At 44.3% G+C, this 26443-nt stretch overlaps 1 protein-coding gene across 5 annotated transcripts in view; it reads right to left on the minus strand.

The window, feature by feature from the left end:
- The window catches only part of ERC1 (ELKS/RAB6-interacting/CAST family member 1), a 285407-nt gene that overhangs the window by 24808 nt on the left and 234156 nt on the right, over positions 1-26443 (minus strand). For all 5 annotated transcript variants that reach the window (XM_036866387.1, XM_036866383.1, XM_036866384.1 and 2 more), the window contains one exon: positions 7470-7658. In XM_036866387.1, coding sequence (XP_036722282.1) covers positions 7470-7658 — 189 coding nt within the window. The remainder of the gene's footprint in view (positions 1-7469; positions 7659-26443) is intronic.

The raw sequence follows: 26443 nt of genomic DNA on the forward strand, positions 1-26443 counted from the left end.
AGCCCCCCATGTCCTTCTTCTTTTTTTAAAAATAAATTTATTTATTTATTTATTTGGCTGTGTTGGGTCTCTGTTGCTGTGCGCGGGCTTTCTCTAATTGCGGTGAGCGGGGGTTAATCTTTGTTGCGGTGCGGGAGCTTCTCATTGCGGTGGCTTCTCTTGTTGTGGAGCACGGGCTCTAGGCACGTGGGCTTCAGTAGTTGTGGCACGCAGGCTCACTAGTTGTGGTGCACGGACTTAGTTGCTCCGTGGCATGTGGGATCTTCCTGGACCAGCACTCGAACCCATGTCCCCTGCATTGGCAGGTGGATTCTTAACCACTGCGTCACCAGGAAAGTCCCCCCCATGTCCTTCTGACATACCCCCACCACTCTTGGAACACTCCGTTACTTTCTGGTGTAAGATGCTCTGGATTTATGTTGTACTCTGCCACACAGAGTCCTAGGCTGAGCCATGTCTCCAAGGAGCCCTGGTTCCTTTTGGTGAAAAAAGGCATCTATAAACCAAGAGCTGGGAGCTAGGTGAGCTCCTTGTTACTGGTGTGTCACTGCTTCTAGGTGCTTCAGCAGATAAAACTAGGAAATACACACATGTATACATGTAGATGAGCACACAAATGTACACACAGAGAAAGCTAAATCTATTATCTGTCAAAAACCCTGAGTCCATATGGACCACCTCCAACAGCAACTGAACACCACTGGACCTGCCTTCACCCTTCTGTATTTGTTACTTCCTCCTCCTGGAGTAACAAGCCTGCTCCCATGAGCTTCAATTTACTTACTCATTTGTTCAGTCTCCTTGTATGTGGCCAGTCTCCCAACCATCTGCACCATCATCTTGGTCCTTGCCTCCAAATGCCACCATGCCAGCTGAATCCTCAACCCTGGCCCTGCCAAAAATGCTGGCCATGTGGGCCGAATCCTTGATCCCAGCCTGCCAAACACACCAGAATCTTTGGTCCCACCAAATATACAGGCCAGTGTCAGTGCCAGATTTATGGAAACACTAACAAGGTTTCCTGCCCAGGAGCTGGCAAGAGGGCCTGGCAAAGAAAAGAAGACACCTTCTGTAGAAGGTGTTTGGTGTGGGAAACGTGGACCTGGAATTTCAATTATGAGTTGTGGTTCTGGAAGATAACAGACAGTGGTCAAATATGGGGCTGTCCTAGGATCAACAGAGAAGATGTTTAAATCTAAAACTGAACCTAATAAAACCTTTTCCTTCATTCTAGCCACTTTGTACCACTACAGCATTCTACTTTGACACGACCTCAATCTACTTTTTCAAAGAAAGTTTCTCTAGGGCTCCAGAGCCATACTTAAAATGGTATAAGACTTACATTTATCTGAAAAATTTCAGCAACATCTTTTCTTCCAATAGCAAGTGACCAGAAGGCTCAGGTTCAGTAAACACTAATGAACAGAAAGACAGCCTGAGCAGTATGATGTCATTTATTTCAAATTTATATCACACTGAACAATACTGCACATTGTTCGTGTAAACAAATATGTATATTAAAAAGGTAAAAACGTGGACTGTAAAAATGCAAACCAGTTTAGGACAGTGGCTGCCACTGCAGATGAAAAAAGAAAAATGCTACTGGGTACAAAGAAGACTTTAACTATATTTAGCATTAACAGGTAAGAGCAGCCTGCACTGGGAGAGGACAAGAGTGTGAAGGGGGAGCCCTGTGGTGTAGGCATGAGGGAACTACTGAAATCCAGGAAAAATCAGCACTCAAGAATTTGCATTAAATGTACAATTCACCACTGGAAAATTTAAAGCCTGTGGAGTGATGAAGGTAACTCAAACCCAGCTCAGTTACTGACTTACTTGACTCAGTTCCCAAATGCTAATGGTCTGACAGAAGAAGAGGAATTGCCTATTTCCAGACATAAATGTTATTAATCTCAGTTTCTACTCTTCTTTTACATATAATATTTACCACTTAATAAAAAATAATGACACAAAAAAAGCAAATGAACTTAAAGATATATCGATAGAAATTATGACCAAACAGATAGTAGGACTCTCCAAACATAACATGAAAAAAATCCCCCAAAGAAACAAACAAAAGCCCCCAGACATCGAAGAGATGTGGAATGATATCAGATGGTCTAACAAATACATAATTGTAGATATAGAAAGGGAAGAGAGAAAGGGACGAAAGACATATCTGAAGAGATAAGGGCCAAGAATCTTCCAAAATTAATGAAAGACAACAAAACATAAGCCCAAGGGACACAGAGATCTCAAAAAGGATTTTAGCCCAGACAGGAAATATAACGTAAAATACAAATAGGCACATTATTTTCAAATGGTTGAAAACAAAAGTTAAAAAAAAAATCTTGAAAGCAGTCAGAGAAAAAAGAAACATGAGAGGGTGGGGGGAGCACACATAAATACAGCTGACTTTTCAATAGAAACTATGGAAGCCAGAAGAAAATGGAACAGCATCTTTAAAATATTAAAAAAACAGGAAGTCAACCTAGAATTCTATACCCAGAGAAGAATATCTTTCAAAAACAAGGTATTAGCTTGCAGGGGCTGCCAAAAGAAAATACCACAGACTGGGTGGCTTAACAACAGAAATTTATTTCTCACGGTTCTGGAGGCTAGATGTCCAAGAGCAAGGTGTTGGCAGGGTTGGTTTTTTAATAAGGCCTCTCCTTATCTTACAGACGGTTGTGTTCTTGCTGTGTCCTCACGTTTTTTTTTTTCTCTGTGAGCACACAGCCCTGGTGTCTCTGTATGTCCCAATCTCCTCTTTTTACAGGGACACCAATCAGATTGGATTAAGGCCCACCTATCAGCCTCTTCTTAACTTAATTACCTTTAAAGGTTCTATCTCCAAATATAGCCACATTCTTGGAGTCAGGGATTCAATATATAAATTTTGCAGGGGACACAATTCAGCCCATAACACCCTGCCTTCTGTACCCCCCAAACTCATGTTCTTCCCACACACAAAACACATTCACCCCCATCCCAACAGCCCAAAAGTCTTAACCCACTGCAGCATCAACTTTAAATCTCAAATCTCATGTAAATATCATCTAAATCAAGTGTGGGTGAGACTTAAAAAACACGATTCATCCTGAGGCAAAATTTAAATGTGGACCTGCTGAAACCAGACAAGTTATCTGCTCTAAAATACAATGGTGGGACAGGCATAGGCTAGACATTCCCATTCCAAAAGGGAGACCCTGGAAAGAAGAGAAAGGGATCATGGGTCCCAAACAAGTCCAAAATCTAGCAGGTCAAATTCCATTAGATTTTTAAAAAAATATTTATTTATTTTTATTATTATTATTTTTTTAAACAACAGCTCCTGTTTTTTAGTTTTTATTTATGTATTTATTTATGGCTGTGTTGGGTCTTCGTTTCTGTGCGAGGGCTTTCTCTAGTCGCGGCAAGTGGGGGCCACTCTTCATCGCGGTGCGCGGGCCTCTCACTATCGCAGCCTCTCTTGTTGTGGAGCACAGGCTCCAGACGCGCAGGCTCAGTAATTGTGGCTCACGGGCCTAGTCGCTCCGCGGCATGTGGGATCCTCCCAGACCAGGGCTCGAACCCGTGTCCCCTGCATTGGCAGGCAGATTCTCAACCACTGCGCCACCAGGGAAGTCCTAAAAATATTTATTTATTGATTTGGCTGCGTCGGGTCTTCGTTGTGGCAGGCGGGATCTTTCGCTGCAGCGCTCGTTGTGGCTCGCAGGCTTCTCTCTACTTGTGGCGTGCAGGTTTTCTCTTCTCTAGTTGTGGCGCGTGGGCTCCAGAGAGCGTGGGCTCTGTAGTTTGCGGCACGTGGGCTCTCTCATTGAGGCGCGCGAGCTCAGTAGTTGTGGCGCGCGGGCTTAGTTGCCCTGCAGCATGTGGGATCTTAGCTCCCCGACCAGGGATCGAACCCACGTCCCCTTCATTGGAAGGCGTATTCTTTACCACTGGACCACCAGGGAAGTCCCTCATCAGATTTTAAGGCTTGAGAATAAGGCTCTTTGGCTGGATGCTGTCCTCCAGGCCCACTAGGGTGGCAGCTCCAGCCCTCTGGCCCTGGGTGGCAGCCTGACCTATTGAAATCAAGGAGGAAGAGACAGCCTTGCCCCCTAGACCTGTGTCCTCTAGGCTGGTGAATATATGTTGTCAACAAGAAACTCACTGTAGATATAAAGACATCGACAGCTTAAAGGCAAATATATGAAAAAAGGTTTATCGTGCACTCACAATTCTAAAGAAAGCTGGAATGGTTACATTAATGTTAGACAAAACAGACTTCAGAGCATGGAGTATTACCAGCTTTGAAAAGAGATATTACATCATGATGAAAGAGTCAAGTCATCAAGAAGATATAACAGTCCTTAACGTGTATGCACTCAATAACAGAGCTTCAAGATACATAAAGCAAAAACCGATAAGGTAAGAAAAATAAACAAACCCATAAATTTAGTTGGTAAGATAGCCAGCCTCTAAGAGGGCAAATGAAACAAAACAATTCTGGGAAATCTTTAGATGTAAAGTAATATTTCTGTAGGCCAGCCAGTTGCAGATAATAGGGTCATAACTCAGGATGGAGTCTGAGTGGCTCTCCTGACATCAATAGCCAGATTATCCAAAGCTACTGAATGGCACTGAGGAAACTGTCTTGGGTCACCAAATAAACAATCAGCAAGGTATATACTAAGCATTCTTTACATGTACAGTACTGTGCCAGGCACTTTAGAAATATAAGACATGGTTCTGGCAGTGAAGAAACTCAACTAGTTAGGGAATAAGAATCATAACTATGAAATGCAAAGTAATAAACTATGCAGAACTCACTAGAATTCACTCACTCATCTGAGTTAGTAAGCAAGTACCAAGTACCTGACGTGGTGCGAATTTTAAGATGAAAATGATATGGTTCATGTCCTCAGCTGACAGAAAGCCTAGACTAACAGGAAGACAGATATGAAAACTAGTAAGTACGAGTGTCACAGGTCCTACAGAAGCCCTAAGGAGGGAGCGGCATATTGGGCCTGGGGTTTCAGGAAAGAACTCATAAAAGAAATGATGTCTGAGCTGAGTTTAAAAACTCAGATTCCTATTTAGGTATTCCCTAGGGAGACAAGGCAGGAAAGGGCAGAGCAGGCAGAGGGACCATTATGAGCAAAAGGACACAAATGTGAAAACTGTGAGTCAATTAACAGTTTAGAAGACTGTCAGTTGTTGTATGCTTCAGGGATAGGGTGAGAAGAGGTGTGCATTTAAGAATTAGGCCAAATGAAAGGAGGCCTTGTGTGCTTTGATAAGAAGTATGGACTGTATCCTGCCTGCCTTTCTCCTTCACTTTCTCTCATTCCTTCAACAAACCTTTACTGAGCAGATACTATGTGCTAGGCATTATTCTTCGTACAGAGAACAGTGTTGAAAAAGACAGACAAGGCTCTTGTCCTGTCCTCATGGGGGTGTGTGACCGAGGGGAGCATGGTGGCAGTGAAATGCATGGGACATACAGAGTTGAGTAACACAAATGTCAGGTGCAGAAGGCTCTATATCCCCAAAGAAAACACACACACAAAATAAACCAACATGCATATTTAGCGGTGATCTCTATCTAACGTTTCTTGGGCTTCAAAAACTAAAGTCAAACCTTGCTCACAATAGGCAAGTCATTTTGTATTATCACAGGTCATCTTTCTCAACAGCCTGCACTACTCCCTTAAAATCTTACTTGGAGAGAGGTGGCAGAAAATGGGTTGGTTTCTCTACCAAACTCTAGCTGCTCTGGAGAAGCTGACGGAAGGTGTGGTTAGTTGCTGTGCCCCTTTACAGATGACCCTAGTCACCTGCTCCCCAGGTTTTCCAGGGATGCTGCTGAAGATACAGTTTCATATGCCGCGTGCAACAACTTCAGTAACTGAAGCAGGTTCTCAGCCGAAGGGAAACGTGACAATATTAACGTGATTCATGTATGTGAGCAAACTGCTTGGATGATAATATGTGGGATGGCATGCCTTCTATTGAATTCCTGGTTTTTCACTCAAAACTTTCTGAAAAACTCTTAGCTTGAGATTTTCTACCTTGGCCTCACCCTGAAGGTATTTTTTTTCCCCTTAGAAAGACTGATTACTTCCATTCAGGCATATTTGGAAAACAGGACTGAGCCAAAATACTTTTTTTCACTTCAAAGACAAGTTGTTTCACAAAGAAATAATTTAATGCCAGTTAAACTTTGATACATCACTGTTCATGCTTTAAGATGCCTTGTCTCTCTGCAAAATTTTGAAGTGGAGTTTCTAAAATTAACTGGCCGTGTGCTCTGTTTCCAGCGGGCTTCCAGTGGCATGTTAACTTCATGGTTATTAATATCAAAAGGAGCTACTAGAAATTCGATTTAATTCTGTCCTTTAAATTTCTCCCTCTTTTGAAAAGAAAGAAATTAAAATTTCCAAGGCAACATGCTAAATTTGAGAGGTCAGCCTTACCTTTTCCATCACACAAATCAGGTGGGTGACTGACAGGCCGTTAAATGGGTCTGTTTTTAGGCAATGTCCACACCCGGAAGTCAGTCCCGCCCTGACCCCAGCGTGCAATTCTCGACCTGCGGCTGTCACTGTTCCCTGCAACCTCACACCACAGGAGGTGTCCTATTCGACACAGCCTCCGTTCACGCGTTATGGGTGAACAAATAGGAGGCATTCAGCTGGAAGACAGTGCACAGCTTCGACACTCTGGTGCAGAGCTTTAGCAGATTGATGGCACAATCACATCTACAAGGGGCTGGGACACCATCAACCCCACTCTGTAGCTGGGAACAAAAGCAGCTTAGGATTTATGTTCTAAAGCTGCTCGATTTCTTTTTTTTCTATTTTTATTTCTCAGTGTTTATTCAATTTTTCTTTCTTTTACTTTCCATGTCTTCCCTCATCCTGTTTTCTCCTTGTTTCTTTTATTCGTGGTTTTTGTCTCCTTTTAGCCTTCTCATTTTCTCTATTGAACTAAAAAAACCACGACATGGAAAAAAGGGAACCAATGGATTTTACAGGCAACAGTAAACAGAAAGTGGAGCAGAGGAGGGTAACCTAAACTCATTCATCTAATGGTCCTTTTATTGAAAAACTTAGTAGGTTGTGACCCACAGTTCCCTAGAGACAGCTGACTTGTCAAGGATCCTCATCCAAATATCCCCAACTCAGACTTCCTTTCCGTGGTCACAGTCACGAGTGGCCATCAGTTCTGTGAAATAACAGATTCCCCTTAACCCTCTCCCTTCCGAACCAGCCCTTTCTGATTCTTTGGCAAGTTACACTGAGGGAAGAATAAAGTGGGGCTCACTTCAAATGGTAGCTCCTAATATCTACTGAAGAACCAACCACTGTTAAGAATCTTGACTCTGAACCCCGAATTCTCCAAGGCAGCTTCTATTGCATCAACCTAAAGAGCAGCTGAATTTTGTGAGGGTGTCGCTAGAGCTCAGGTGAGAGACTTACCTGTTCCTGGGTCATCTTCTGCAGCTCATTCTCCCATGCTGCCTGGTCATCGTCCAAGTTATAGGAAGCTGGTGGAGTGAGTCCTTGAAGGATCAGGGGGTCTCGGTCATGGCAGAGGGCTGTCAGGTGTCCAATGTACAACTTTAGTTTGCTTCTGTTTTGGTCAAGTTCTAAGAGGGGCTGGATGATCTGAGGTGAAAAAAAATGAGGAAAGTCAAGGTCAATCTGAAACAAGAAGTTCCAGTCTTTTTATGCCTCCCAAGGCAAAGAAATGGAGCAAGACTAGAGCTCCTGTAATCACTACCACAATCCTCGGGACTGTAAAGAGAAGCAGGTCCATACACCTGCACGTGTACAATGTCACACCCACCCACTGCTCTGGGGGCCGCGTGGGGACCGCTGCATGTACATCGACGCGAGATGCAGTTCTGACTTTGGGCTGGAGATCAAGCACAGGGTGAGCTTGTTTCTGCAGAGGTGACATTCCTGATACAGAAAGACTCCAGTAACTTCACAATTGCTCACCCCATCTATTTACAAGGAGGTTACAAAAAACTGCTAGTGATTGACTTTGTTATACAGCAGAAACTAACACACCATTGTAAAGCAATTATACTCCAATAAAGATGTTAAAAAAAACCCAAAACCTGCTAGTGAAAGGTGCTCATCTGAAAGCCTGATGCCACATGCTGCGTGTGTCCCTTCACCTCCTGCAATGGAAGGAAGGCTCTGCCTCTGGAGAAAGTGCGTGCTTTTCTCAGCCACGAGATGTGCTGAGTGAACTCATGACTAGATCTGCCTCCTGGCTGGAGCTCCCTCGTTCACTGGGCCGAGGCCATCGGTCCTCCTTTTAATGGGTGACAGATAAATCCTTACACAACGCCAGACCCCTGAGCCTGAGCCCGGGCCCAGTGTGACGCTGGGTCTCTTCTCGTGAGTAGCAGTCCTGCGCTAACTCTGTTTTGCGTTCCCTTTACCCTGGATGAATAACTATCACCTCGGATCCCTCTGAAAGCACATCAAAGGACAGATGACTTCACTGGGCAGCTCTTGGGCCCGATGACACTCTGGCCAGGCACTCGGTACTGGCGAGCCTGAGGCGCTGAGGCGGAGCTGGGCCGGCTCTCCAACACTGAAACGCTGGCACAGCATCTGCCTGACACACAGCGGCTGGGGGAGCCGCCAACCCGCCAGATGCTGGCAGGCCCCAAACGTTCCCAGGGCTCACAGGCAGGGTCTGCACCTGCTGTGTGTCACTGGGCTGGCACTTTTCACCAACAGGACGCCTCTGACCCACCTAATGAACAAGGAGCTCACTAATCTTCAAGTCAACAGAAACAAGGCCTGGTATTACTTTCAACAGTGACGCTGATTTCTTCCTGGCCCCCTCAGCGGACTCCCCTGCTGCTTTCCTTTATTTCCTTTTAAGAGTTTCTAAAATAAAGTTTTATGCTTTTTATTGCAAAATCAATGCATATTTTACTCTGAAAAGTATGGGGGAAAATATAAAAGAAATAATAAATAGCCTATAGGTATTCCATCAAGAATACCACTTGCAACATTTTGCTGATTTTCTTCCAAGTCTTTTTATAAACTTACATAAATCAACTTTTAACAGTATCATACTTCACGTTTCGCTTAATACCCTGTTTATCCATTTAGTGTTATATTGTGAGTACTATTCACATTACGTATTCCTGGAAAACATGATTTTTAATGGTTGCTTTATAAATATATCACATTTCCTCTGTTTCTAATACTATTTCCATAAAACAGTTAAGAGAGGGAAGAGCCAGGGCTTAGTGTCTAAAACAATCTTTAACTTACTAGAGAGATCAGAGTTCAGAGTTTAGGCCTATGTGGTATAATACAATATAGAAATTGGAGCCTGTCTAGACAAACCAGAGAAAGTGAATAAATTAAGCATTATTATTGTTTTTAAAACACACACACACACAATTCTCTAAGGATAAAGGTTACACATTCAGGGGCTGGGGTGGAAGGCTCTGGGCTCTGTAAGGGACCCCTAATCAGCAGGCTCGTGGTGCGAGTCCTGTGTTACCCATGGTATCAACACTGGCAACCACAGAAGGACCAGACTGTTTTGCAGAGGATTTGGAGAGTGGGAAAGTTGGATAGCTTTCCACAAACAACACTAATCTCTCAAAAAAGACTTTTATTCCTGGCCACAAATGCACATTCAGTGTAGAAGATTTAGAAAGAGTTCCAAAGCAGAATCCTTAAAGGCAAGTTCAAGGCAACTCTCCTTTAAATGCATGTTCACCTTGCACATCAATATCCCAACTGTCTAGTCATGGCTCTCCTACCACACCCCTCATGCCTCCGAGCACTGCAGCCCTATTTCATTTCCCATGTTTTTAGCTTGGCCTCCTCTAGCTTCTTTCACGGACACATTGATTTAAAAAAATCACTTTGGGGATTTTCACTGGATTTGTGCAACTTACTCCCATTCTTTGTGTGTGTGTCTGTGTATAGTTGCCATCACATCTGGGCTGCAAGGCTGAAAGAGCTGGTATCTTAGGTAATTACTGTTTGAGTTGGAAAACTGACATAAAAAAGCACGAGCACTGAGGAAGAAGACAATGTGATAAATGGTGGTAGTGGAGAGGTCAAATTTTTCACAGTAAAATGGAATCTGGAAAGATACTAGCTCACTGCTGTATGACTGGGAATGAAAAAGTGGACTTTTTAGGTCCCTGTTCTTAATCAGAGATGAATCTCAAACTGATTTAAAATGTATTTCATGCTGAGGTGCTGACAGATTACAAAATATGTAGTGTTTTGCACTCTGAAATTTTTCAAAGTCCAATTGAAAAGTTAAAAAATGATGGAATTTGAAAAATTTTTCAAGGATAAAAATTCATTCCATGCAATGACCAAGATGCCCTTTCTTCTCATGTCAAAAGGAGTTGCTTTTTTAAAACAAAACAAAAAAACTATAGAGCTTACTCGGTGAAAGTGTATGAAACTGCCCAACCAGCAGAGTTCTCAAATCTATCCATCAAGAAAAAAAAAAAAAAAAAACACCATGGTCTCTCTGGAACACATTTAACCATGTCAATCACGTGGGAAATGTCCTTATCTCTTCCTTCTCCCCATCTAACTTGGGCAGGCCACTCAGAAAAGAAACTGCATTTCCCACAAGGTAGAACTGCCACTGCCTAATCTCAAGAGGGAAGAGGGACACTTGCCAAGTAGGAAGAAGCTGCCTTACAGGATCCAGAGGTTATGTCTTTTGTCCACATACAACCTCAGTACATTGGCAAGAAGTCCTATCAAAAGCTGTCAGTAATGCGGTCAGACCACATTAGTTCTACAGCTATGCAGAATTAGAATTATCTATCTTTTTTTTGGCATAAAGAAGTTAAAAAATGAACTTGTCAAGATAACCTCTGCTTTTATCAAATATAATGCCAAAATGTCAATATCCCCCCAATCCTACATTTACCGAGCTGTTAAGGAAAATAATTTAAATTATAAAAGGGAATGAGAGCTTTCTGGTTGACGTACTGAAAGCTTTGTTTCTTCTTGCAAGGATTTATTTATGTATCAGGCCCTCAAATTGGCTTCAGAGGCCAGCATTTGATGACACGTGGTGATGGAAGACAGTGACCTCCGGAAGGTGTTTATTTTAACCTCCCTTCCACTGGAGCAGGTTAGATGGCTAGAGATCTTTTGGAAGACAGACCAGCTGCTCCTCTATTGTTCGATACCGATTGCAACTGAAAATTCTACAGCATCCCGTTTCTGCAACCCATTTATCTAAGACATGGGAACACATGTTCTCGGACCAGGATGGGATGTTCAGTGAAAGGCCCCTCCAGTCAATTCCATGGCCTGCCCCCTTCTCCCCACTCCACTGTTTCTGTACCAGATCTTTAACCTAAGTATAGGTGGGTTGGTTACGGCACATTCTGGGAGCTCATTCTGAGAGGAAAGGTATACCTTGTACTGAATATCACTTGGGACTTAAGGCATTTGCCCTTGCAGTACTAATATTTTATTGTTTGGAAGATGCCACTGTTTTTTCAAGCTAACATTTATTGATCGTTTACTGTGTTCCTGGCAAATTATTTTTATATTTACTATGGTTCCTCTGTCACTCCAAAATCCTCTTACTCTTCTTTCTGTCTGCAGAGGTCCTCGGAGGCAGGTTCAGCTGTCCCTGGATTACTGCGTCAATGCCAGTAGCAGTTCTGACTTCTCACTGGGTCACCATTACACCACTGTCCCCCAGTGTAGGTTCACCAAAGAAGTCCCGGAACAACTAACATATTAACTTCCCAGAAACATGATTCTTTTAATGACATTCTTGTCCAGAGGCCCCAGCAGATAGCTAAACTCTGAAAAGTAAAAAAGGAAGCAAGGGAATAAAATTCAATGGTCTAGCCTCAAAGTCTTTTCTCTCAAGAACTGACTTTACCTTCTTGGTCACAGTGTACGTCAGGATCAGGAAGATGAAGGACGGTACTAGGTCTCTTCACAAAGTTTTGGACCTTTGTGTTACTTTCTCACTTAAATGCAGCTACTTTGTGCAAGAATGTGGTTCTTTGAACAAATATAGTAAACTGTCATGATATTTTTGCTACATTAACTAGATATACTGCATATCAAATCACACACAGTGACACTAAAAAAATTATGCAATTCACTTAACAAACATTCAGTGAATGCCTTTGTGCCACGCCATAGCCAGCCAGCTTTTGCTGGCAGGAGTATTAAGAATGAGATGTGGTCCTGTTCTGCATTAAAAAAAAATCATGAAATAATGGAACTAATGTGTTGAGTGTATATAAGAATTAAAATGCGTACATTCAGGATTTCTCTTTGCTTTAACTTTAGTTTTGAAGTTTACTTTAGGCAGAGCCTTAAATTGCTAAATCAACCTCTTTACCTTGATTTGAGGCTCAGTTTGACTTAGTCTTCACATATAAGGTTATAAAATTCAACAACCTGTTTATTCTTAGTGGTCTCTGAGATCCCACCTTTTAATTTAGCCTTCCCATTTGGAGCACAAACAGAAGGATACTCAGTGGACCCCCTACATGTTTTTGGTGTTATGGTCCTTACTCATTTGTAATCCTAGCAAGCTGAAAACAAACGTGCCTTCAAGAATAGCCCTCTATCTTATACTTCTCCTGCGAGAGAGACACTGGATAAACATATGCCTCTCAGGTCACACCCTCATAATAACTGATATAAAGCCAGGCTACAGAAGGGTTCATGAGATACACCTGTATGACCTTCATCAAAAAACAAACCTTATTGTTAACAATGGGAATCTGGAAAGTTTCAGCAGCTTTAGCCTGAGTTTGTGCTTAGTGAGGGGGCTACAGTCTTTGAAAAAAAAATCTCTTTTAGGGGGAAGTCAATTTCTAAAGTTTCATGAAAAGTTAAAAAGATAACCTAAAGCTAAAGGCAAGAAAGTTCAGAGCTCCAAATCCTGACCCCCCACTTCATAACCATTTTTCATGTGTGTCTATTTGACTCCTCAAACTTTATAGAATGGGACTGTCTTACATTTATCTTCCAAAACAAAAAGTCACGACAAATACAAAACCCAGAATGACATTTCTTATGCTATAAATATTTACTAAGTACTTAGAATATTAGTTCTGTACTAAGCAGGGTCCCTTCCTCAGCATCTCTTACAGATAATCTACTATTGCCACTTGTTTAGTTAATGGAATAACTAACCAGGCAATCACTTAGGCTCAATTAACTTTCTCATTCCCCTCACCTATATCCTGGGGACAAAGGTCTTCTCGTTGACCAAATGTGGGTCAGGCTCCCCTGACCTCTCTTCTCAATTGGGCCCTGACTTTTGGGCGTTCATGTTCATCTCTATATTGTCCAATTCCCCCAGGAATTCTAAGTTGGTTTGTATCTGACGGCGTCCCTCATCACCCACTATTCCCGGGGCCATGTCTGATCACTCTGCCTGCCTTAGGCAAGAGTCCAGTTAGGTTGGTTTAGCCAGAATCTCCCCCTATCCCTGATGTTTCCTCCTTAGGAAGTGTCCATCCACTGACCCCCACCTGCTCCTTGGCTGTAAATTCCCACTTTTCCTTGTTGTATTCAGAGTTGGGCACTGTCTCTCTCTCCCTCACTGCAAAACCCCACTGCATTGGCCCCTAAACCCATCATGATGGTCCTGAATGAAGTCTGCCTCACTGTTCTTTAACAAGTGAGTAAGTACCACTAGGAGTTCACATCCAGGGCCACTAGTGAAACCGAGTCCCCCTAAAACTGACCTCCTCTGCTGACAGTTTGTGATTAACCTCTGTAGGGGAAACTTTATCCCGTTTCTCATCCTGATCCTGTTCCCCTAAGAGTGAGGAGCACCAAGGAAAAGGGGGTACTGAAACCATGTGCAAGCCCCTGTGTCCATGTCCTTCGAAGTAAAAGCCTTTTGCTTTAGCCTCTCAGCCCTCTCCTGAGTCTCAGGAGGCTGACTCCAGAGTGAATGACCAGGAAATGTGAAGATGTAGAAGCGAAGAAGAGCTCTGGGTCAGGAACCTGGTAACAATTCAGACTGCACACCAGCCACACAGCAGAGCCACCAAACTCCCAGTTCCCTGGAAGATACGGATAAAGGCCTGACACCCGTTCCTAAGCTGTTTTTAGAGGAAGCAGACCCCCACAGATGAAAACTACTGACATCAGAGAATGTAGACCCCAGGCTGGTTAAAACCGGAAGACTGGTGATGCTCGAAACTTCACCTTGTTGCCAACCAATCTGAGAACTGCACAAGAGCTGATCATGCATCCTGCGACCCTCTCCCTCACGCACACTGCCTTTAAAACCCCTTCCCTGAAAGCCATCAGGGAGTGTGGGTTTTCAGCACGAGCTGCCCGTTCTCCCTGCCTGGCCCTGCAATAAACACTGCACTTTCCTTCACCACAACCCGGTGTCAGCAGACTGGCTTTGCTGCGTGTGGGTGAGCAGATCCAAGTTTGGTGTGGTGACACTAGGTGACTGAGATCAATAAACATTAATCAGAAATCTTACCACATATAGAAATGCTGGGTTCTAAAAGTAAAAACTCTCTCCAAAGGTTTCAGATTTAAAGAGCTTTATGGTTTGTTAAAGTTAAATGTGTCTTTGAAAACGGCAAAAGGTTTGAAACATGAAAAAAACAGTGGGAATCACTTACAAAATAAAATGTGATCATCTCCTCTTAGTTTTACAACTCAGAAATCTGTTGTCAATTTTCCTTTAAGCATGCATTACCACTCCAGCAAAACAAAACATCCCCTATTTCTTGACCCAGATATGGAGACAAATATTCTGTACTCCAAGTTGTAAGGAGATAGGAAACAGAGTTTAGAATAAAATGAATCTTGAAATCTGAACTACAGAGCTGCTAACTGCATTTTACCTATTTACTCCTTATTCAGTTAAAACCTACCCTATTGTATTCGGTACAAGGAATCCTACTTGAATAGAGGGCAGAGTGTGGGCCCGCCAGTGAGGCAAGAAACCTCCTGCTGAGCCCACCTCCTCACGGCCATGAGAGCAGCTTAAGGCTGGAGGTATTGCGAGGACTTGCTTCAGAATCTGGAAACTTGTAAAATAGAGGAAGATAAGGTCATTCACCAACAAGAAGGCAGACAAGTGAGTACGGACGAAGACAGTGCACATCAATGGGCGGTAAGTGGAGAAAATGCTGCATGAGGCACCGAAGCCAACACGCGCTGACTAGTGGAGGGGACAGGAGGGGACGCATAGTGTGCACCCTGGGGGGTGGGCAGACGAGGCACAGGGAGGTGACTATCAGCGCGACTAGACTCAGAGATGCCAGGGGCGCGTGTCCCGCAGCTCTTCTTCCCCGTTCTTTCAATAGAGATGGGAAAGCACCTTCGGTTTAGTTCTTGGCTTGAGGCTTGCCTTTCCACAATAAATCATTTACTGTATTTTAGTAAACAATGTAGTGGGTTAAATATTTGTGTGTGTATGTGTGTATATATTTTACAGGACTTCCCCACAGTACAGTACAGTTCCAGGGCTATACACTAATGAATTACAAATTATGGGGAAAAAGTCTGGGCATGGGAAAGAAAATAAGGCAAAAGAGGGAGAAGAGAGGTTCACACTTTTTGAACAGGCCAGGCAACTGAAGGCTGATGCTGAATTTCAAAGGAAAAACCAGGTAGGCAGTTGGCCACAGGCGAAAACGGTGGCCTCCACCCTCCCGTGCCCGTGCACACACCCGCATGTTGCGGCTGACGACACCTGCTCCGCCTGGTCCTCTGAGCTCCGGCGCCTGAAGGGCTCCTGCTGCGCTAGTGCTGCAGTCAAGCACTTCCCAGCATTATTACACCTTCACAAGACAGAGGGATGGATGTGAAAATCAGTAACACGCTTGTTGCCTCCTGTGTGGAACACAGTAATGACCTTATCAGGACAGTTCATTTTCTTCTCTCTCTAGCCACTGGGAGTAGAAGGAAGGCCAACCCGAGCTGTGCCGGGTGCACAAAAGGAACCTCCTGACCTGGCTAGGATCTCGATAAGTAACCAAGGATGTGAGTCTAGATTACAGGGAGCCCACCCAATCGCTCCGCCTTGCGGGCCACAGGAAGACAGAGGAGCAAAGAGCCAAGTACGCTTATCCGGTGACTAGGAGATTTGATAGCTTATCTGTACAAGGGCTCCCAAGCGGAGGCCAGTCTCTGGAGGAGACTCCCCTGTGATTGGCAGTTATTTCAAGGCTGGGTTAAAAGCAGGTGTGTGTGCGTGTACACACAGAGAAGCTGGAGGAGCAGACACGGACAACTGGCCATTAGTCACAGCATGACTGCAGCTCCAGCATCACATCCCACAGCACAGACTACAGACATGCAGCGTCTCCAGCTGAAAGCTTGTGACGGCTGCAGCTCCAGCATCACATCCCACAGCACAGACTGCAGACACGCAGCATCTCCAGCTGAAAGCTTGCGACGGCTGCAGCTCCAGCATCACATCCCACAGCACAGACTGCAGACACGCAGCGTCTCCAGCTGAAAGCTTGCGACGGCTGCAGCTCCAGAGAGTCACTGTGTGTCCGCAGGCTTTGGCTTCCCATCACACAGCGCTTCACAGGAACCTGGCTTCACAGGAACCTGGCCTTGGGGGTACAGGTGGGAGGGAGGGGTTCCCTATCACCTGGAAGGCAGGGGAAGATAGACATGTACCTGTAGCTGTGTGTACACATCAGAGACGGGTATCTGTGCTACTAGAGAAAGACAGGCTACACACAGGAATTGAATCTCTTAATGCTGAAGTCAGAAACAGCCAGGACATGACCTGTGACAGGCTGAAACACCTGTGAGTCGGTGTGTATAAGGAGGCACATGTATACACCTGCAGTGGCGAGAGGAGGCCGGCAGGATGGGAAGAAAGATCTGTGCAAAATGGCCCTTAGCCCGGAATTCAGCTTTAGGATAGCTTAGCACTCTGCTTAACTGGGAGGATGGAAATGTTTCAGAATATCATAAAAGAGCCCTTCAAGAACAGAAACCAGTACCAGGGCAGGGGGCACCAAGGGCATCTCCTTCACTCTCTCCGGGCTGAACTAGTGCTGGGTTCTGGGGGCTGGCCTGGTGCGCCCCACCTCCACCCGCTGCTCTGCTTGTGCCCACGCCCCCCCTTCTCCATCTCTCCTCCTGACCCACCCACATGAAGAATCTTCATTTCCACTCCACACACACACACACACACACACACACACACACACACCAGAACTGTCATATATCTGAGAATCTAAGAGGGATCTTGGCTGCTGTGACAGAGCTGTCCTTGCTGGATTTATGTCTGCCACAGTCAATCAGGAAATCATATTGCAAAAGCAAATTCCTTCTGAAAATTTTATACACCATGAACAAAACCCATGGATTAACGATTTCCAGACATCACCCCTTCCACCTTGGGAGTAATCCAGGCTTTGGGTGGAAGAAAAAGATTTGGGAAAAACAAAAATTAGGAAGACTGTTTTTCTCTACCCATTTTCTTTATTTGGGAATAAAACCTCCACACAATCACTGAATTAATCTCTCCTCCCCCTACTTCTGAGAGTTAAAATTCCTTAGCGTGACACAAACTCTGATAGACATCACCATTTCAATGTTTCTAGTTGCTGAGGTTTAAGCAAAGCTTTATTACTGGAGGATATAACAGTGATTATGACAAAAGAGGTTCAGCTCAGAAATACCAGAAGTCCTACAAATTGTGGCTGATATTATATAAGGTAACAGCCAGGGTAATTCAAGATTAAATAATCTGGGGCACTCCAGGCCCTTCTCCGGAAGAAGGGCCCCTGTGCCCTGATTCCCCGGATCCCCCTGATCCAACACAGGGCTCAGTAAGTGCTGACTGAAGATCAATTCTGAAGTGTAGGGTCAGAGCAGGGCGGTCCCACTGGGATGCGAGATATGGAATGGTGAGAAAGAGCAAACCCGCACATTCCAATTGAGCCGAGAGACCCTGAGGGGAAAACTGCAGAGTACGGCAAGTAAAAAAATGGGGTGCGGGCAGTCCAAGGGGAAAGTTCCAAGGAACCAGAAATGGGGGTACATCTAGACTGAAGCATGTGAGGCTACCTGATGTAACAAAGAATAAGCAGCTTCTGGTAGAGTTGTAAAGTGACCTGATAGCGGGGGAAAAAAGTTAAGTTTGTGCAGAATCTTCGTATTGGTTTTACCTACCAGGCTCTAGCCCCACCTTTTAGTACTCATAAAAAACCTATAATGCACATGGACCCACATCCAAATTTTGCAGCAATTTTAGTGAGGGAATACAAAGGATAGAGACCATGTTTCTGATAGAATCAGAGGACCTAACACTTTATGGGTGTTTAGAAAACAGAAAACAACGGACAAGTGAAACAGAAACTCCCAACTCTAGAAAGCAAGCAAAGAAGAAAAGGGAGAGGAGAACGCAGAAACACCTTTCTTCACCATGTTAATCTGTCCATGTTATTAGTGCTTTCCCTGGTTTCCTTCCAGGGAGTATACTTTTGGTGTTGTGGACTTGAACAGCAACGAACAGGAGGAAAAGCTCTCTCTGTGCTTTAAGCAAACTGCCCAAATGTATGCATCACACAATTTTGGGGGATTCTTCATACTCAGTTGCCTTGCGGGCTCTAGCAGCTATTACCTTCTTATATACGAGATGCTACTGCTGACAAGAAACAGAAACATGGGGAGCAAAGTCTCTGCCATCTTATTCATCTAAGCAGTAAAAGCTCATGACACTTGGTCTGATACATTTCTGTCATTTGTCTAGCAAGCTGTCCACATATCATTTCCCAGATGTGCCATTTCAAAGAACAGTGCAGAGTCATCCTACAGTGGGCACGTGTGTTTCAGACTATCCTGTGAGTCCAGTGCTGCACGTTCTGTGCACCTGGAGGTTTTCAGCTTTCCCTGACTCCATTACCATGCCTGTCTCAATGATCATACATTTCTGTGCACGAGAATAAAGCAACAGGCTCACGTGTTAAGACACACGTGTACGTTCATGTGCGTGCGCGCACACACACGGAATGTGGTCTGACTGGGAGGGCGCACACACACACGGAATGTGGTCTGACTGGGAGGGCGCGCACACACACGGAATGTGGTCTGACTGGGAGGGCGCGCGCACACACACGGAATGTGGTCTGACTGGGAGGGCGCGCACACACACACACATGGAATGGTCTGACTGGGAGGGCGCGCACACACACACACGGAATGTGGTCTGACTGGGAGGGCGCGCACACACACACACATGGAATGGTCTGACTGGGAGGGCGCGCACACACACACACAGAATGTGGTCTGACTGGGAGGGCGCGCGCACACACACGGAATGGTCTGACTGGGAGGGCGCGCACACACACACACACGGAATGTGGTCTGACTGGGAGGGCGCGCACACACACACACATGGAATGGTCTGACTGGGAGGGCGCGCGCGCACACACGGAATGTGGTCTGACTGGGAGGGCGCGCACACACACACGGAATGGTCTGACTGGGAGGGCGCGCACACACACACACACGGAATGGTCTGACTGGGAGGGCGCGCACACACACACACACACGGAATGGTCTGACTGGGAGGGCGCGCTCACACACACACGGAATGTGGTCTGACTGGGAGGGCGTGCGCGCACAGACACGGAATGTGGTCTGACTGGGAGGGCGCGCGCACACACACACGGAATGTGGTCTGACTGGGAGGGCGCGCGCACACACACACGGAATGTGGTCTGACTGGGAGGGCTCGTGCGCACACACACGGAATGTGGTCTGACTGGGAGGGCGCGCGCGCACACACACGGAATGTGGTCTGACTGGGAGGGCTCGTGCGCACACACACGGAATGTGGTCTGACTGGGAGGGCGCGCGCGCACACACACGGAATGTGGTCTGACTGGGAGGGCGCGTGCGCACAGACACGGAATGTGGTCTGACTGGGAGGGCGCGCGCACACACACACGGAATGTGGTCTGACTGGGAGGGCGCGCGCACACACACACGGAATGTGGTCTGACTGGGAGGGCGCGCGCACACACACACACGGAATGTGGTCTGACTGGGAGGGCTCGTGCGCACACACACGGAATGTGGTCTGACTGGGAGGGCGCGCGCACACACACACGGAATGTGGTCTGACTGGGAGGGCGTGCGCGCACAGACACGGAATGTGGTCTGACTGGGAGGGCATGCGCACACACACGGAATGGTCTGACTGGGAGGGCCCAGGCTCCTCTGAACTGGAACTCCTGCATCGTAGCATCTCTTGCATCAACGACGACTTGTATGTTCCAGGGAAGCACGGTTGTTTTCCCAGCTGCTTCTCTTACCTATGATTAGGTTAGTTGCTTCCCTCATGGAAAATTTTTAATTAGCCATGGAATTCACTGAGGTGGTCCTCAGCATCTCATGATCTTAACTAGGAATTTTATCTACTTGAACACTTCTCTGGCAAGAGCAGCTGTGGCATCTCACACCTTACAGCACCACATGTTAAGCAGACACAGTGGTGTCACTCTTTAGTGCCAGGGAAGGCAATGTGACTGGCTGTGGCCAGGGCAACGGCCACGGCCATTAACACAACCATTCAAACACCGCAGCCATATGCATGCAGGCCCTTGGCTGGTGATTATGTTAATTACTGGGCATCTAGTTTCAGAAACTGTGGTGAAAAAAGGCTTTTTTACCCAGAGGCTACCCTTGCCAGAGACAGATTTGTATCACTCATGTTGTGTGCTACAATATCTTTGCACTGCATTGATGACTCTGTGAAACACTGCAAAGCCACAAAGCAGTTAACAGCATGGGCTCTGGAGACAGACTGGCTTACCTCTGGGGCCTGCAACCTTCTAGCTATGAGACCTGGGACAAATTACTCTGAGGATAGTATACTTTATGAGACTGTAATAATCCACGTGTCCATCACATGGTAAGCTTCTTCAATAATTATTCACCATTATTATTTCCAAGAACCTGTTTCACCATCTGTAAAATGGGAATGACAATTCTCATCCGTGTGAGGATTTGAGCACATGTAAAATGCAAGGTACTCTTGATAACTCCAGCTGACATTCTGACCCTGAGGACACCTTAACCCTATCATTTGCACTGAGCTCCACCAATGACCAGATGGCTACAAAATGGCACATGAAGAGATGAGAAGCACAAAGAAGAACTGGAAAAGCGACATAATAGACCAGAGGTCGGTAAATAAATGACAGTCCATGGACCAAATCCAGCATCACTGCCTGCTTTTGTACAGTCCATCACTAAGAATGGTTGGAAAAAAAATCAAAAGGGTATTTGGTGACATGTGGAGATTATCTGAAAATCAAATTTCAGAGCCCATGAATAAAGTTACATTAATCATAGTCATATTAACCTTCACTCTCATTTACATACTGTCTGAGGCTGCTTTCCCACTGCAAGAGCAGAGCTGAATAGTTTTGACAGAGTAAAGTTCACAAAGTATAAAACATTTACTATCTGGACCTTTATAAAAAGGTTTGCCAATCTCTACAGTAGACCTATTCCAGATAACAGGGTAACTATAATATTAGGGAGGAAATGCTTATAATTTTCTTACAGATTACTTAAGAAATAAATAATAATTACTGTTCAAAAATTCAATTCACAATGAATAGTACTTGTATTAATAGTAATATCAACACAAAACAAAACATTGGCTAAATAGAAAACTGGATTTGGCAATGGGCATAAAAAGAAAATTCACAGTTGCAGAAAGTTCTAATTAGTAAAATTTGATCTGGACAAAATTCCTGATTGATAAATAAAGTCATTATAAAGTTTAAATATGGAAAAGAATTGATACTAAAATGATTCAGTAAAATAAGAATATGGAAAAAGATGGACATTTTCAACCGCATGCATGGAAAACTGATAAAGAAACTGCATTAACTTAGTTTCAGCTCCAGCAAATATTCAGTGAAAATCCCTTGACATTGGTATAACCTGATTTAGATGTTTGTGAACAGATTAAATGTTTCTATTGAGTCAAACATTCTCAAGGTTAAACAAGGATAAAACACTAAGTTCTGAGCACAGAGAAAGTTATTTTAGCGATCATCGAGGTCATCGACACCTGCCTCCTTGCCCCACTTTCTAAACGAAAAATTCAATGCCCGGGGAGGTGACCCGGGCCGTGAATGTGCCTGGACCGAAGTCACTCGGCGTCCAAGTGCCACAGCCACCGTGGAACACGTGGGCTTGTGCAGGGCTGTTTATGTGAACAGCGCCTGTAGGCAAGTTACCTTTCTGAACCCCAGTGGGGCTTTCGGGCTGTGTTCTCTGTCTGGGACGTTTCTGAGAACTAAGCTTCCCGGTGATGAGCACACGGGCGATCCTCCATCCCTTCCACCGCCGTGGCATCCAGGCCGCATGGCCTCCTCCAGGACAGAGCCAGAAGCTCTGACATCCCTCCTGGCCACCCTCCACAGGTCGCCACGGCACACAAAGGTCATCGTGATCCACCCGCGCTGGCGGCACCAGCCATGTGGCTTGTCACCCTGCCCCAACACCTGTGGAGGTTGGCACTAAGTCCACACGTGCTTTGACATGCCTCCCCTCAAAAAGTAAAGCCTAAGACGCTCTGGCCCATTCAGCGCAGATGGTCTCAGTGCCTTGCGCTGAAGGAACAGAACACAGTAGAGGTGGTGGTGTGTGACTTCCGATAATGGGTCATAAAAGTCACTGTGGCTTCCTCCTTGCTCCCTTCTCTTGAATCACTCATTTTGGGTCCGGATGGTGAGGAACTGAAGGTTCCTGCCGGTATGAGCTGTGGCTGAGCATCTTGGAACGGATGCTCCGTCCCCACCAAGCTCTGGACAACTACAGACCCAGCTGACATCCTGACTGCAACCCCGGAGACACTCATGCAAGAGCTACCCAGCCAAGCTGCTTCCGAATTCATGACCTGCAGAGACCACTGACCTAACAGGGGTGTATTGCTTTCAATGCTGCCAAGTTTTGGGGTATTGCATTATGCAGCAATAGAGAATTAATTCACACCCTAAGCAGTAACCACAGGGAGCTACTGAGAGTTCAACAGATTTACAGTGTATCTGCTTGGCAATCGCCTGCTGCTCCTTCAAGATGCGGCACAAGTGTCACCTCCTCTGTGAGCCCTTGAGTCTCTGGTGCAGACCTGGGTTTTCCTACGGCACCTCGTATAATTTTTTCTGTTGGAGAAAATCTGTCCTTTAGTATTTGTTTTTATAGTCTTGAAACATGTATTTCAACCCATGTACCTAGTGCAGTGTAGGTACATAGGAGACTCCCAATAAATATTTTTGAGTTCATTTTCTCATTTCAGTCAGTTTTAAACCAAACAATAAAAACTTCAAACCGCACTTACGGACTTATTCTGTATGACCTCAGGACCCAGGTGTCAGTAATAGACTGTGGAGAATGTGCATTTTAGTTTGTAAAAATATGAAGTCAGGGATAAACACTCTGGTTCAATTCTGGAGGATGTAACAGTGTGAATACTAGATTTCAAATAGTGACCCACCAACAAAATGACTATGAGAATTTAAACATTTAAGATTTTTTCATTTAATACCCAAAATGCCAAAAGAAAAATCTGAGTATCTTATTTTATATTCACATGAAAAGGAACCCAGACAGTGTAACAGCTTTTGGGGTTTGCCAAACCCCTCCTCATGCAGAAAGTGTGTGATTCTAGTCTTGAAGAAGAGAGAGAGGTATATGTTCAGTGTTGACTATCTTTCAATGAAAAGAAATGAAGTCTTGCTAACAAGTGGTTTGCCTTAAAACCTGAATTTTCACCGCAAAGAACTAGCCATCTGTTTTGAATATTTTAAAGACTAAGCCTCTATTTGTGCTCAGCTTTGATCTCCTAGGATAATAGGAAGACAGTGATACAGTCCAGCTACACCTCAATCAAGTGTGCTCACTTAATTTATCCCAGAAATGCTGACTGACAGATCCAGCTGGAAACTTTAGTCTCGTCATCCTAGGATCAGGAAGAAGGAGGCAGACACATCAAGGGAGAATAGCTTTTTTGTTTTGGTTGATGATGCATTTTTGTGTCCAAGAAAATATTCCTTTAACCCAAAACAGATAGTAACCCTAAAGACAGAGAGAATGTAGAGAAAATAACAAATTAGGGAGAAGCTGAGGACAAGTTAATGAAAGAAATACTGTAGAACCCTATTGTAACAAGACTGTTGTTAAATAGTTCAGATAAAATGTGAGTCAAATCATATCCTCCAAAACATAACTCTATAAAATAAAAATGTGATATAATAGGCAAGTGTTAGGCCTATCTTCCAAAACTGGTATTAAAAGGGGTCCCACCACATGTTACCTGAGAGGTGGCTGATAAACCTGACCATGTATTCTAGAAGGTGGACTGGGAAACCAGCAGTCCACGTCATAACCATGTCAGATCACAGGGTAACCCGTTAGGGTACAGAGCAAATTAAAAGATTACAATATCTACTACAAATGCATAAAACTTTAAATAAAATACATGCAACTTTTCTTTAGGGTAAAAGCTCACTAGTTTTTTATTTCAAAAACTATTTATTGAGCTCTGTAGGGTCCCCCCATTTTCAGAGGACTGTGAAAAACAATTAGGACGTGAAGAATTTTATTTTGCATGAAGTACAAGGATATTTTTATTGTCCAGGAAGAACGTCTGAGTCATGAATGATACCACAAACAGGAGGAAGACGGCACTTCCTTATTAGTCAAATGCTGGTAATTGTTAAGGTAAGAACCCATGCATCTGAGAGCTTATGTTCCAGAGATGTTTAAAACACTGCAATTTTCAGTCTAAGAAATACATCAAGTGAGTCACAGGACAATTTCACCTTAAATCATTCAGCAGAAACTACAAAAATGTAGGATGTACCTGTGGAACACTGTAAACTCTGTCTTAAAAATACATTGAGAGAAAGGTCTCTCCCCCAGATTACTCACAACTCACTCACGTGGCCTAAGAAGAGGTCCCTGCCTCACTGAGCTCATGTGATCACCAAGCCTGTCAAGAATCACTTACAGCCACCGCGCAGGGGTGGTGCTCCTGCTTCTTTCTACGGCCTGAAAATAACCCTCAGGTCAGAAAACTTCAGAAGAAAGTGTCACCTGCCGCCAAGGGTGGCAGGGTGCTTCTTAAAGGTGATTAGGTCTGACAACGTCTGTGGCTGACCTCCCGCACAGATACCTGGGAGAGGCGTCTACACTGTTGCTCAGGCAGTACTGGTGACATCATTGACGATTCAGTAAAGAAGACATTTCTTTTGCTGCAGGAAAAATTAATTACTAGGATTGTGGGTTACTTGTGCAATGGGAGGAATGTTACTATATTAGGAGAGAGGAGAAATCTATAAAGTGAAGAGGAGCACCAAAGGATCTTGTAAATATTTGAGGATTTTTACCACAATCACTATCAATGTCACACAGTCCTTTACTGAGCACTTCCTGTGTGCCAGGCAGAGGGCTAAGTGCACTGAACACATTATTACATGTAATCCTTCCAAGAACCTTCACTATAGGTTTTATTACTGCCATTTAACAAATGAGGAACCTGATGCTTAGAGAACAGGTTGAGTGACTTGTGGGAAATTACACAGCTACCGAGCTGGACTCAAATCAGATCTGGAGCCAAAGCATGCTATTACCACCAAACTAAACTGCCATAAAGTAATATAACTGCCGTACAGGGGACACAGGAGAAAACATGCTTTGTCAGTTTCACAGGTAGGACGTGATAGGAGAAAATAAAAGAGACAGGATAAATAAAATCAGAAACTAAAGAGGAGACATTACAACTGATACCAGACAAATACAAAGAATCATGAGGCTACTACGAACAGCTATATGCCAATCCCAACAATTTGGACAGCCTAGAAGGACTGGATTAATTCCTAGAAACACACAACGTACCAAGACTGAATCATGAAGAAATAGAAAATTTGAACAGACCAATAACAAGTAAGGGAACCGAATCAGTAATTAAAAACCTCCCAAGAAAGAAAAGCTGAGGACCAGCTGGTTTCATTAGTGAATTCTACCAAACATTTAAAGAATTAACACCAATCTTTTAAAAAACTCTTCCAAAAAAATATAAGAGGAGAGAACTCTTCCAAATTCATTTTACAATGCCAGCATTACCTGATACCAAAACCAGAAAAAGATGCCACAAGAAAAGAAAATTACATGCCAATATCTCTGATGAACATAGATGGAAAAATTCTCAACAAAATATTAGCAAACCAAATTCAACAATACATTAAAAGGATCATATACCATGATCAAGTGGGGTTTATTCCAGGGATGCAAGGATGGTTCAACACCTGCAAATCAATCAATGTGACATACCACATTAACAAAATGAAGGACAAAAATCACATAATCATCTCAATAGGTGCAGAAAAAGCATCTGACAAAATTTAACATCCACTTAT

This window comes from Balaenoptera musculus, chromosome 10, assembly GCF_009873245.2.
Source record: "Balaenoptera musculus isolate JJ_BM4_2016_0621 chromosome 10, mBalMus1.pri.v3, whole genome shotgun sequence".
Lineage (NCBI taxonomy): Eukaryota > Metazoa > Chordata > Mammalia > Artiodactyla > Balaenopteridae > Balaenoptera > Balaenoptera musculus.